The 13,437-nt window shown below is 51.9% G+C and overlaps 5 protein-coding genes across 5 annotated transcripts; 4 read left to right on the top strand and 1 right to left on the bottom strand.

The window, feature by feature from the left end:
- Nucleotides 1–1,153: 1,153 nt before the first annotated feature.
- CGCS363_v000226 (uncharacterized protein) lies at nt 1,154–1,407 on the top strand (the record flags this gene model as incomplete). Its single annotated transcript, XM_036632075.1, has 2 exons — nt 1,154–1,176; nt 1,230–1,407. The coding sequence occupies 2 exons, from the start codon at nt 1,154–1,156 to the stop codon at nt 1,405–1,407; spliced, it is 201 nt and encodes a 66-aa protein (XP_036502504.1).
- Nucleotides 1,408–4,399: 2,992 nt separating this feature from the next.
- On the top strand, nt 4,400–5,656 carry CGCS363_v000225 (uncharacterized protein; the record flags this gene model as incomplete). Its single annotated transcript, XM_036632074.1, has 4 exons — nt 4,400–4,686; nt 4,749–4,942; nt 5,010–5,465; nt 5,532–5,656. 4 exons carry the CDS (start codon nt 4,400–4,402, stop codon nt 5,654–5,656), a joined length of 1,062 nt encoding a protein of 353 aa, XP_036502507.1.
- A 1,399-nt stretch (nt 5,657–7,055) lies between these two features.
- Nucleotides 7,056–8,386, top strand: yxjH (Uncharacterized protein; the record flags this gene model as incomplete). Its single annotated transcript, XM_036632073.1, has 3 exons — nt 7,056–7,716; nt 7,766–7,907; nt 7,960–8,386. 3 exons carry the CDS (start codon nt 7,056–7,058, stop codon nt 8,384–8,386), a joined length of 1,230 nt encoding a protein of 409 aa, XP_036502506.1.
- Nucleotides 8,387–10,076: 1,690 nt separating this feature from the next.
- On the top strand, nt 10,077–12,056 carry freB-3 (Ferric/cupric reductase transmembrane component B; the record flags this gene model as incomplete). The annotated part of the gene is made up of 2 exons (XM_036632072.1): nt 10,077–10,438; nt 10,490–12,056. 2 exons carry the CDS (start codon nt 10,077–10,079, stop codon nt 12,054–12,056), a joined length of 1,929 nt encoding a protein of 642 aa, XP_036502509.1.
- Nucleotides 12,057–12,516: 460 nt separating this feature from the next.
- Nucleotides 12,517–12,786, bottom strand: CGCS363_v000222 (uncharacterized protein; the record flags this gene model as incomplete). Its single annotated transcript, XM_036632071.1, has 1 exon — nt 12,517–12,786. One exon carries the CDS (start codon nt 12,784–12,786, stop codon nt 12,517–12,519), a length of 270 nt encoding a protein of 89 aa, XP_036502508.1.
- Between the last annotated feature and the right edge of the window lie 651 nt (nt 12,787–13,437).

The raw sequence follows: 13,437 nt of genomic DNA, 5'->3' as shown, positions 1-13,437 counted from the left end.
TAAGAATTGACGGTTGGAGCTCCGAACGCATACCGGGGACCGCCGCCATGCAGCAACTGACCATCCAACCCTTCTAGGGTACCAGGGCCATGGAACTTTTGCCTCTCATGGGAGTGGCGGCTGGTACCCATGGCGGGCGTCGACGACAACCAACGATCGTAATGGCGATTACCAGATTCCGCAGGTGGTTTGGGGAATCACCGAGTCTGGACGGCCAGCCGAAATCCCAGGAGCAAAAGGGCCCTGGCGTGCCAAGGCCGTTATCGATCAGCAGAGGGGGAGTGAATGTGTTCCCCAGTTGTCGAATAGTTTATTTGCTGGGTAATCTGTGAGTCGATTCAATTCCCAAGAACCGCCTCATCGATTGGCAGAACAATAACCTGATGTGTCATGACTCTCTGCCCGCGACCAGTCAGGAGGCACGGAATTGGGATGGGACATGTCTCTGTCGAGCAGCTCATCCCCATCCCTGCGGCGCGAACGTCGCAGATCAAAAGGTCCTGGGGCCACCCTTCCGGATCACAGAATCGGCTCGAGAATGGAGGGCTGGGCGGCGCGAGGTCGACCTCCCGTCCGCCGTCGCGGTTGGTCGGTGCCGTCGACCAGCGTCAACCAGCTTCCTCATCAGGAGAGGTCGATGGACCTGTGGCCCCGGGGGAGGACTCCGCTTCTGCTGCAATATCCCGGCGACAACCCCCGATTCGGACGTCTTGGCCATGCCGCCAAGGGCTCCGCCAAGCCGCCTATATATTGTGGTTCTCCCCCTCCAACTCGTGAAGTGTGAGCGGTGGTTGTCGGCGAGGTGCCTGTTCGCCATTCGACTGTGCCACGGCTCGGCGCAGAGAGGCAAGACATGTCAAGCACTCTTGGAAGGGCGGCCGTTGCAACGCCATGTTGGCATTCCATTTCCCCCTTGCCTACCAAGAGAATCAAAAGTTCGACCAGAGGTTCTTTTGCAGCGCGCCCGTCTGGGCAACCTCTCGGCCGGATCTCTTGAAGCGGTTGGCAAAGGCTTGTCGCGGTTTGCGGCTGCTGCTCAGTGTCTGCGGCTGGCCATTGTGTTTTCCTTCGCGGGAATCGGAGAACGGCCGACAAGTGGGAGAGTTCCGAGTTTTTCCCCACAGCAATACTACGCGCGCCGATTGCGGATAAGATGAGTAACGAACGTTACTCAAGGTACAGGTCGCACCCCCGGCGGCACTTTTGCGAGCACCAGCTGATCTCAGCAGCCGTGTTGGAACCCATCTGTTGGACGTTTTGAATGCAGAGACCGACAAACATTTCCACAAACGGCGCTACTACCGCATTGTGTTCTGCCTGATGGCTCCCTGCAAATCTCGATTCCAGACGACGGTCGACGGGCGCTTCTATCTCAAACCTGAGTTCTACACAGTGATCACTGCCTGACAATTCCCACTTATTTCCGTTTCGCTGGAAATGCCTGCTTGTGCGCAACCTGAACACAACCAGGCCTGGCTTCCTCCAGAATCCCGCCCCCATCTGACGGCAGGCAAACGAGACCAGCAGCCAATGCGCCATTCCGTCCTTATCTGGAGGTAGGCCCACAAGCTTGTTGTTGGCCCGCGGTTTGCCCCGATCAAGGGGTGTTGGTTGGGTCACAGCGCGGGTTGGACGACATTCCCGCCAAGACGGCCCATATGGCCCGCGCTGGAAGGCCGGGGATTTGCTCTGGACGAGGGGATGCCTTTGCTTTTTTCGAATTCCCTCGGCAGGTGGGATCATGTCAAAAAGTGCAACACAAACCCACACCACCACACGCGCCCGCCATCTGTGCAGGTGAGCTCGTGACATGCGGACTTCCATACCAGCAAGGGTAGGTGATGCGCGCGCCCTGCACTTCAGCCGCTCGCTTTTGTGCAGGTCCCTTTGGGCATGATGGGAGTCAGCAAGCGGTATCTGGATTCGCCTTCTGCTCTGGGGTGATTGGTCGCGATGATAGCCTTGCCCTTTATGGTTATCCAAGATCTGCAAAAGTTCCAGCGTCTTGGCGATTTGCGGACACTCGAATGGCTGCCTGCTTGAGCAATGAGATATGCATGACTGCCTCGGTGATTCGTATCCGAATTGGTTGGTCCAAGTAAACGATCTGAGTGTCTACTGCCAGGGCAGGCAACTTTGCGAAGTGGTGGCCACCATCTTCGCCCGTCAGACGCCCTGCCCGAACTTTGAGCTGGCTCGTAAGGATGAGATGAACCATCCAGCAATAGGCCATTACATATTGCAGGTGCCCGTCCTGGATGTTGAGTGGAGTGTTGGTCGGTTCCAGCCGGTGGGAAGCGATAGGCTGCATCTCGGAAGCTTGCCATTGGGCTGGTTCACATCTTATCATCGCCGTCACGCCACCCGTGGCAAAAGTGCTGACTTCCCATCTTTCTGATCACTTCCAACATTGTCCCTGATATTCCTACCATTTGGTGGTTTCAGTAGTGATCTGGCATGTCCAAAAATGGCATCATCAGTTGCTGTTGCTTGTCTTGGAAAATGAAACAGGCTGCACGCCACCCGGGGCGGGAGTGTCTTGCCAGATGGATTATCATTCTTACCCTTGTCCACAAATTGATGTCATTAGCATTTTCTCATTTACGCCTTAAACTTCCTACTAAAACCATAAGCGCTCTCATATCAGAAAGAGGCTCGCTGATTGACTACCCGCTTCATTATCTTGGTTATCTTCCCGTGCTTGCATTGTTGGTACATCGCTCATGCCTTTCACGTAGACGGGACTCAGCGTAGGCCTTGCCTCCAAAGCCAATGTGTACAGAGACCCGGTCATAGCCAATTCACTTGGAAATAGATCTCTTCAGGGCCTCATCTGTTGTATGACATGACATTCTGGCGCCCGAAACCCTATCGATGAAAAGCGGAGAAACAGCCGGTGAAATATGTTTGGTCAGGCGACGACTGGATGCCACCACCCGTCTCTCCAGCTGAGTTTGTACCAGGACTCGAGTTTTGCCCCTGACAGCCAGGACATTGTTCGAAACACGAAACCTTACATATATACTTTATCAGCAGTCAAAATCGGACCGAGATCGTGCGACGACAAAGGCTATGCTTTGAACATTCTTGACGATACCTGTGAATGGTTCGTACCACACAAAGATGCATGGTGACTCTCGAGCCAGGCGGAATAGAAGCCGAGTCGATAGTGCTGCTCATGGTGTTGCTCATTGCACCGCTACAAGGGTTCTCACTTGCGTAAATCGCATCAGATCCTACATCTAGATCACAAGACCCGCACGGAGAGATGTGATCGGGAGAGATGGTGATCGATAAGATACAGATCAAATCCCGAGATGCTTGAGACACCGACCATATCAGGAAGAAACAAGTATCCACGGTCACTTTGCACCGAGACAGTGCATCTTGATCACCGCCATTGTAACGATTTTAATCGGGGATATCAGAAACGTGGCGATGCGCACGACCTGGTGCAGCCCAGGGCTGGTTGGACAACAGGCGGACACGACATTGGCATGAAGCTAACATGCAATTCTTGCTAACGAATGCAAAGCCATTGGGACAGCAGTCGGACTACAGTGCCACATCAAAGAGGAGACAGTCCATCTACGAAAAGAAGGTCTCTTGTTAGGTCAAGACACATTGTTTACCGATTCCAACAGTCTAGTCAAAAGCTCGGAATGTGACCCTTCACTCGGGATACCGATGGCGCAGATATCCACCCCCGGCTTCGGCTATGTTCGCAGCCACGGCCCGTCAGAACTTGGGTCCGTATGTTTGACCAATGGGGCAAACGATTTGAGACGAAATGGTTCGACTAACTCTATTGAAACACCAATGCCAATCAGTCTTGGAAGGGAAATGGTTCCAAATGGCGTCATTGAGCTGAGCTGGCAAATTTCCATCACCTGGTTTCTGTTTGCCTGCTGAGAGGTAACCAAAACTGTTCAAGAATAGCATCAGAAGATTGTGTACGATCGCTGATGGAACGCAGAAGTGAAATTGTCTCGCAAAATAGCCGAAAGTCGTGACGTTGGACAACGGGTTTCACCGCGGTCCGGCTACTTCAGAAGTGTTCCGATTGGACCTTCACCGTCAAAACTCACGATGATCAAGGGCTCGATGAGGCTCTCTGTTGCTTCTGAAGTGATGTTCTGTTGACTGCAACGCGCCTGTGGAGTTACACTGATATCATTCTCGCGAAAATATTCTGAACATCATGCCACATCGTGAGGCAGGCAATGGTATGTATCATATCATACGAGTGTATATAAATACTTGAGGGGTAGAGGGCCCAATATCTCATTGATGTTCTAAGCCAACGACAAGACGCACATCAATCAAATTACAATATCGAGAAGGTCCAGATTTCTCTTCATCCTTCCGAACGTAGCTATTACCAACAGACCAAATAACCATGCGTCTCTCAACGGACTTCATCTGCCTTGTCACAACGATCTTCTTCACTCTCGGAATCGCCTTGCCAACCGAGAAAGACCCTACAAGATCCTCCGAGACCCTCCAAGTCACTCCAGCAAAGGACGAAGTCGCCCGTCACTTCCGTTTCCTCAACAACATCACCCCCAGGGATGAGAATCTGAACGAGGATCTGGACTTGACCGCATCGTCAAGCGCAAAAGCCCCTCCCAAATTCAAGGTCAAGTGTACCGCTCCGTACTGGTCATACTACTATAACTGGTGGCCGTGAGTCTTCTACCAAACCTGCCTTGCCCATCTTGAGAAAGGCCATGCTGACGATTGCGGAGTACCGTCAATGAGATGTGCGCGTTTACGAACAATACGCTCGACAAGGGCGGCTTCATTGGACAGTGGCAGCGCGGTGAGGCCATGGTGGGGGAGTCCAGAAACGTGACTCTGGAATGGCAACCGAAGGGTGATGGCTCAGGCTGCCAGGAGACCTGTACTGCAGCTTTCAACAGATTTGTCACGGAACCTTCATGTGAGTGCATCAGATCATCACCCGCAAACTATCAAAACATGGGCAAGTCGAGCTGACACGATTCCAGGCCACGAGGAGGGCTTCTGGATGAACGAGAAGGGTCGCCTTGTTATTGACGGCTGCGGCGTAGCAACTTACAATATCGAGTTCGATAACGGGGCTCCAACACTCGAACATGGCAAATCACTTTGCTGGAACGAGCCAGTTCCACCATCATACAAGCCTGACAAGGACGTCACCCGACGCTTTTGTGAGGAGGCTGTCAGATACGTCGTGGATAAAGACAACCATTTTGGCAAAGACCAGACGAAAGTCGGCTACTACTGGACCGATTACAACCGAGATATTTGGGCTCCTGATAGCAAAGCCAAGCTGTATGATGTCGGGTTTGTGCATTTCTGGATTAAGAGCAACATTGATCAAGGATCTACATGCCCGGAGAACAGGAAAGTGGACGACGAGGTCGCAAATATGACGGTTGACCAGTGTGTCTCTCACATGGATTGGGCGGAAAATCAAGCTTGTGAGTGACCATCTCAAGAAACTTCATCATGACTGGAGTTGAAATTGCTGACATCTGATGAATTAGGCGGAGCGCCACCTGGCGTCTCTTATGGCGGGCGATACTGGGCGGATTGCTTTGAGTGGGGAATGAAGGCTTCGGGATATGATGCAATGAAGAAGATAGATGCTAGATCGCTCTTGGACGCTTGACGCGAGTACGAGGCGGTTCCTGGTAATAAACGTAGTTAAGAAGGTGATATGCGTAGGATTCCAGGCCAGATTGTTCCTGTTGTGGGAGGTCGTATCTTGTATTACTTTTCAGCCCTAGGCTTTTACTACTCGTCCTTTCGACATGAAATGCGCTTGTCTGATTTCGCAACCTCTTTGGCGACTGATATCATCACTTCCCGCAAGGTTCAATCTTAGGACTCACAGTAAAATGTTTGTTTCTCAGACTCATCTCAAGTGGTTGACGCCATTTCAAAATTGCGAAAAGCTTACCCAGAACCGTGAATGGGGGATACTGCTGCTTTCATTCAATCCCAAAGTCAAGAAGTTTGCAAAATGGTGGATGCCACGGCGTGGATTCTCAATTGTAAGTCCGCTCCGCAAATCCGAAAATCCGGGACAGATATGCACGGCGAATAGGCGATGGAGAAAATAAGACTTGACAGCATGAATTTCGTCTCCGATAAGTGTTCGCCCCGCCCGGCGAACCCACAGTGTTTCTGGAAGCTTTCTGCCACGGGCTCCAAATTTTGGACGTTGCCAAACCCAATCGTTTGAGCCGTAATTACCAATTCTGCGTATTACCACAGGCAGTGATCGACAATGGTCACGGCCAAGTCACGATATTGGACAATAAAGCAACGGACCAATTTGATTTCAGTTCTCCGGCGTATTATAACCTTGCAATGCCTCATGGTCTCCCGAGCCTCCCACCGGTTGGAAACGGCAACTGCAGATCAATGCCGGGCCTGGCCGGAGACCGTACCCCGCGGCCGGCTTTGCCGGTGGAAGTTCGATGTGAAACATTAACAACACCGGCTTCTCGCGCTTCTTCTTTGACCGCGCCCGCCGTTCCCCAACTCTCCTATCCCACTGCCGACTCGGCCAATCCCGTTGACGTCAACGCAACGGCGCTGGTGCCGGGCGAGTGGGGGATGAGGGGCAAAAGAGCATTCTTCGGACAAAACAAGGAGGGGCAAATGCACCCCAGAAGTATGTCGGCTCTTCCAGCCACGCGCGTGGCGCCCTGCCGACAGGAGTTGGGACCACCGTCTTTGCGGCGAAGCTCCATGTCCCCTCGGCCCTCTCGAATTGGGTTCATTCCCGGCTGACATGAGCTATCTTTTCGACTAAGGCCGGCTAGCTCATAGCTGAGCCCTCCTCAATCGGACCTTCGCACCCTTCGTCAGCTATCGGTCAGGAGTTGACCCCTCATTTGCCCCGCCGTTAAAATCCCCTGCCCCGCCTCGAGCATTAGGTCGGCCACCTACCGAGACATCACGACTTTCAAATTCTTCACCTTGAGCCAATTCGCGACGAGAGAAGAGAGAAGAGACAACATCGTTCAGAAAATAACGGTCTCATTTTGAAGCTCGCCAACATGTCTTCCAAGCTTCACCAGGCACCACCCTTCAGGGCTGAGCACATGGGCTCCCTCCTCCGACCCCAGAAGCTCCTCGACATCCGCGAGGGCAAGATCCGCGATCAGGGCATGTCCGAAGAAGAGGCTGGCCTTCCCGCCGTCGAGAAGGAGTCTGTCGCCGAGGTTGTCAAGCTCCAGCGCGACCTGGGCATCAAGGGTGTCACCTCGGGCGAGTACAACCGCACGCGTTTCTGGGGCCTTATGTGGGACGAGTTCGAGGGCACAACCCGGCTGCAAGACGCTGAGGCCAGCATGTTCCGCCTCTACCACCCCGACGTCGTGAGCCTCATCGAGAAGGACCGCAAGGTCATGCCTGGCGACTCCGTCATTGCCGGCGCCAAGCTGGCGCACTCCGCCGCGAAGTCCAAGTCCAACCTTCACGAGTTGCAACTCGTTCAGGCCGCGCTGCCCAAGGAGGAATGGGGTAACATTAAGCTGACCATGATCACGCCTGCGTGGTTCCATATGCGCTACAAGCAAGGCCGCGCCTACACCAAGGAGGCGTACGCCAACGATGCCGAGTACTTCCAGGACGTGGCCAAGGTCTACCAGGACGAGCTTGCGGTGCTTTACAAGGCTGGTCTGCGTAACGTTCAGTTCGACGATCCTGGAATGGCCTGTAAGTGACCGCGATTTCAGAAAAGGCGATTTTTACTGACATCGTCCAGACTTCTGTTCGCAAAAGTTCCGCCAAGGGTGGGAGGAGGACAAGGACAACGATGGTACCGTTGAGGACCTGCTTGACGCCTACATCAAGCTCTACAACGACAGCATCAGCAAGCTCCCCGAAGACATGCACACAGGCATCCAGTAAGTGCATTTAAAGCAGTGAAAAGACAAGACCAATGCTAACAAGGTGAAGTTTGTGCCGTGGAAACTTCATTGGCGGACGCCATTTTGCCGAGGGTGCCTACGACATCATCGCGAAGAAGCTTTTCGAGAACCTCAACGTCAACACCTTCTACCTTGAGTACGACACCGAGCGCGCGGGTGGCTTCGAGCCCCTGCAGTTCCTTCCTAAGAACAAGAACGTGGTCGTTGGCATTATCAGCACCAAGGTGCCTGCCCTCGAAGACAAGGAGGAGATGAAGGCTCGCGTGTACAAGGCGGCTGAGTTCGTCGCCAAGGGCAGCGGCGAGACCAAGGAGGAGGCGCTCAAGCGCATCTGCGTCTCCCCTCAGTGCGGTTTCAGCACCCACGAGAGCGGATACCCTCTAAGCCTGGAGGACGAGAAGAAGAAGCTGTCTCTGGTGAGGCAGATCGCTGATGAGATTTGGGGTGAGCCTTGATTTGGTAAGGCTTGACGATTGTGTGCAAGCGTTTTGGGGTCGTGGAGCCGGAGGTGCTGTGGCATTCAACATGAACTGATGAGCTGTAGAATATTGCGAGCGTGTTTAAAAAGTCGATTTAGCCTTACTTCAGGATATGATATTTAAAAGCCTCAACGCTATTTGAGGCTATTACGTCGATAAAGAGTCTAAACCCTACCTTAAGTAGTTGATCTAACAATTATGTATGTTGCCTTTCGAGTGGTTTCATTGAACGTCATCAGCTATATTTAGATGCAGAGATCTTGAGCTCTTGCATCAGTGATCAATCAATACCATTAACTATGTGCCGTCTTTTACGAGTGAGTTCAGTGGAGGCACCATTGATTAACATTGTACCAGGAATAAGAGAAACATGATTGCACTGTTGACGCCATTACAGGAAATCATTCTCGTTGGGGGTCCCCAACATCATCCGAAAAAGTAATTTAAGCTTCCATGTTGATCCGGCCCATGGTGCAAAGTGACCCTAACATCGATCATGAGCGGAATCCCGGCTGTCAAGCTTGCTAGAAGAGGTCGATATGCTGACTACCTTAAGATATACGGCGCGGCGTGCTTGTCTGACTCGGAAACGGCAGGCGAAGAAAGCCAAGTACCCATGCTTGACGGCTGGGGAGACTGTGAAATGTCTGGCAATTTTCTACAAGTCTGTTTTAACTTCAATAATTTGACACATGAGCTAGACATTTATCTGATGGTGGATGTTGGTTGCGTGGCTGTGGACGGGCGGCTGATGGCGCGTGTTGAGGGCACGTTTGCGTCTGCCTAAGTCACTTCCTATCACCTAAACTAGTCGAGACGCTCATCAAGAGCTGACAGCAGGCTTTGAAAGACTTGGAGCGACACAAAATTTCAAGCCTAGCCGTCAGGAAATGAGGCCGCAAAGCGACACAATTGGCCGTAGCTCTGACTGCGTGTGGATAAAGCATGGCCTTGGCACTTATCACATGGGTGAGTTCATTTCGTCTTCACCGGTTTCAATCTAAACGCGGTCATTCTACATTTTCAAACGCCACGAATGAGCTGTTTATCGTGAGTAATTACAATAACCCGCCTAGAGCGACGTGTGGTCTGCGGGGCGGATCGCGGAATATGGTACGAAAGTCCCTAAACCCTGCGAGCCGTCACCATGGCCCCGGGTTCTAGCCGCTGTTTATGGAATGATAGTCAAAAGCGAAATTGATTGAGACCTTTGTTTCGAGGTATGATCCAATCAGGTTGGACGTATTACTGCTCAGGTGGCGGCGAAAACGAACGCAGTGTGAGAGAGTTTGAGCAGTTTTCCCGATCTAAAACCCACTAGACCTCAATCACCCAAATCCTAATCGCAAACTCCGCATCAAATGCAACCTCCTCGTGTGGTTCATATTCGTATAACTAGGAAGCGGATACCTGTCGATTTTGTATCAAATGGGACATCTGCAGCCTTGGCGACTAGCTACATCATCATCATCATCTATTTTCTTCAACATCTTCGATGAAGCTCCATTCCTTCGTCGTCCTTGCTGCGGCGGCCGGCCATGCGATGGGCGCCGGGCAAGGACTGGTCGGTTACGGTATCACTATGTACAAACCTCCTTGCGCCTTTGCGTGTCGCGATGCAATCTCTGGCGCAACTTTGAACTGCTCGACTACCGGTTCAGACGATATGGATGGCATGTCTGGAATGTCGATGAGCGGCAAGGTGATGACAGACCCGGGCTGCTACGCTACCGACGACGCATTCCTGCAGACACTTGCTTGGTGTGTCTTGACTCGTTGCAAGAACATGCCCACCTGGAAGCTCGAGAAGTTCTGGCAAGAGAACGTGGCCGGCACAGAAGCCGTTCAGCCGGACCCGAAGGAGACATACCAACAGGCGCTGGAGAAGATCAGCGGTACTCCAACTGCTTTATACAACGCCACTGGGTCTCTGAATCAAACGAGCCTGGTATCCGAAGACCTTTGGTTTGCGGCTTACAATACCGATACGATCTTTGAAAATCAAGAAAGCCAGCAGGAAGGATTTGGGTAAGCAATACAAGACTCCCTCAGACATGAATTGAGTCTAACAATATGCAGTCTGATTATATTCCTCTCAGGCGTTGTGATCCCCATCGCCGTCTCGTTCCTACGCTTTTTTCCCTTCCCGGCAGCTTGGTGCACCAAGTTCAACGCGTTGATCATCGACCCTCCTCTGTTCGGCCACCGTCATGACACGCCAGTCTTCTTTGGGCTTGCCCTAATGCCAAAGCGTGGACAGGCTCTCTTTATATTGTACTTCATAGCCGTCAACACCGTACTCTTAGCAGTCAACTATCAGTACGCCGACCCCAACACCTGGTATCCTGGTGACGGCTGGCGTTGGATGTGCATGTTGATATCTAACCGTCTTGGACTGCTAAGTTTCGCCAATCTACCGCTGGTATTCCTATACGCCGGCCGAAACAACCTCCTTCTTTGGGTTACAGACTGGTCCCACTCAACGTTTCTGTTGGTGCACCGATGGATAGCAGCCATAGCAACCCTGCAGGCTATCCTGCATAGTATCATCTACCTGGATGTTTATATCAAGAACGGCACACACGCCACCGAGTCCCGAGAACCATACTGGTACTGGGGTATCATTGCGACGTTGGGTCTGGTCATCATGTTTCCGTCTTCTGTTATACCCATCCGCAGGAAGATCTATGAGGCGTTCCTCGCATGGCATATTGCCGTGGCTATTCTGATCATCGCGGGATGTTACTGGCACATTGTCTTCGAGTTCAAACACCAATGGGGTTACGAGGTATGGATTATCGTGTGCATGGCGATCTGGGCTTTCGACCGCGTATTTCGAGTCCTGAGACTTCTGCGCCACGGCATCAAGAAAGCTGATATCACGGCCATCGACTCAGAGTATGTTCGCATAATTGTCCCGGGTGTCTCCGCATCTGGCGTTGCATACCTATACTTCCCAACTCTCACTTGGCGCGTATGGGAGAACCACCCTTTCTCGATTGCCTCCGGCATCTTGTCCTCAACTCGCTCTCGAATTGAAGTCTCCCAGCAGATTGACGGCGACATCGAAAAGATCTCCGGCAGCAGCATCCAGGCCGCTGATAAGAGGTCTACGGTCAGTCACCGTCCCGTCAGCTCGTCGCAGACATCAGACAAGCCACCCGAGATGGGAATCACATTCTACATTCGGACTCAAACAGGGTTATCCTCACGTTTAAGCACTCGCAGCACAATCCCTGTGCTTGTCGAGTCTGGATACCCATCTCACACGCCTCTGTTTGAATCACCGCACAAAGCCCCAACGCTGGTTGCAATCGCTGGTGGGGTGGGAGTAACTGCTCTTCTGCCTAGTTTAGCCGGTCACCCTGGCCGCTCCAAGCTGTTTTGGGGATGTCGATCTCAGGCATTGGTGGATGATGTAGAAGTCTCAGGCTCGCTGTGGAGGGTTGAGAAGGAGGTCTTCATCGGGAAGAGGATGAATGTGAGAGACGTGCTTGAGAGCGAGCTAAATGCCACGAGCGAAGTTTGCGTGATGGTTTGCGGGCCGGAAGGATTGAGCGACGAAGTTAGAACTGTCTTTTCGAGGATTGTGCGCAAGGGGAATGGAGTCAAAGCAAGGCTCATCGTGGAGTCTTTTAGTTGGTAATATTGCAGAGGCATCATTTCAAACTTTTGCGATTAAAGGTCCTAAAGCCATCTTGCCTTCAGATTGATACTCCAAAGGTTTACGTGTATCCAAACACCGCCGTAGTCCAGCTGTTCCCATCTGGAGAGTGACGCCAGCTGTGCATTCCTCGTATTTGGTTGGTCGGCATTCGGTATTGAATGTCGACGATGTGTGCTCGAATACCAAGTACTTCGTTGCAGAGGAAGTGTTGATAGCCAGGTAGAGATCAGGATAGTCACTCGTCAATGAATAAAGGCTCTCGCGCCATGCATATGATCTAGGTTGTTGGATTTATTATAGTCAAGGTACTGTTTAGTTGTTATCATCTAATCCTCATTCCCTCATTGCTCTCGCTGTTTAATCGGTCCTGCGCCACTGTTTCTGGTCAGTCAAAGTCACTAGAGGTAAATGTTTGGAGTTCGTGGCTCATACCTTTGATTTACTTAAGATAGCACTGCAGGGCACATCTGTCGCTACCCCAGTAGTTGGCGACGTGAACAAACTTGCCGCCCTCGTTTCTTCCGGCTCTAGCGCAAGGCAGATCGCAGTCTGAGTCCTTGTACGGGTCCTTGCCGCCGTTGAAGTCGTTGCAGTTGTGCCATGCGGCGACACTGAGCTTCTCGTACTTGCAAAGCGGGTTCTCGCTGATCAGCTCCAAGCCTTGGACGGCAGCGATGCCAGCGGCGAAAATGATAGTGGTGAACTTCATGGCGATTGCTGGTTGAAGGAGTTGTAGTCCGATGATAGGCGAATATTTCCATCGACGAAGAAGTCGGGAAATAAAAGTCGACTTTATATAGCATTCAGCGGCGTCTCAGATCGACCTGGCTGGTACGCAGTATTGTGGGAGTTCACCGCTGGTAATAGACCACGAACGTTGATCAGCGCGCCTCGACCCGTCGATCAAACTCAAATAAAGTAAAACGGGATTCAATGACAAAGATGCTGGCATTTTGTCGCGAAGCCTCGTGCTGATAGGGACGAGACAGGGATCACACGAGTCGTTAATAATATCCCGAGTGGAACTACATGGCGAATGGAGCCAATTGCCCCGTCGAGCACGATATAAAATCAGCTTGGCTCTCCCGCATACCGATATCGAAAGCAAAAATAACGTGGTCCGACTAATAATAATATCAGGCGGTGGCAGACAGGAGGTTAACACTAGAATACGAAGAAGCACACGGGACCCGCTGTCGTTCAACTTTGGGTTTGCAATCAGAGAAAGCCTTTCAACGGAACCCCAAACAAAAGAAAAAGGGCCAAAGTAGGACCCTACACATCACAGAAATTGGAGTTTTCGAAGCTCTGAGGACTTGCTGTGCTGACCAGTTTGTCCAATGGGTGGCCTGTCTTCTCA

The sequence above is a fragment of the Colletotrichum siamense genome (assembly GCF_013390195.1).
Source record: "Colletotrichum siamense strain Cg363 chromosome Unknown KSG_Cg363_contig01, whole genome shotgun sequence".
NCBI classification, from domain to species: Eukaryota; Fungi; Ascomycota; class Sordariomycetes; order Glomerellales; family Glomerellaceae; genus Colletotrichum; species Colletotrichum siamense.
The sequence above is the reverse complement of the archived record's forward strand: the minus strand, read 5'-3'. Positions and strand labels throughout refer to the sequence as shown.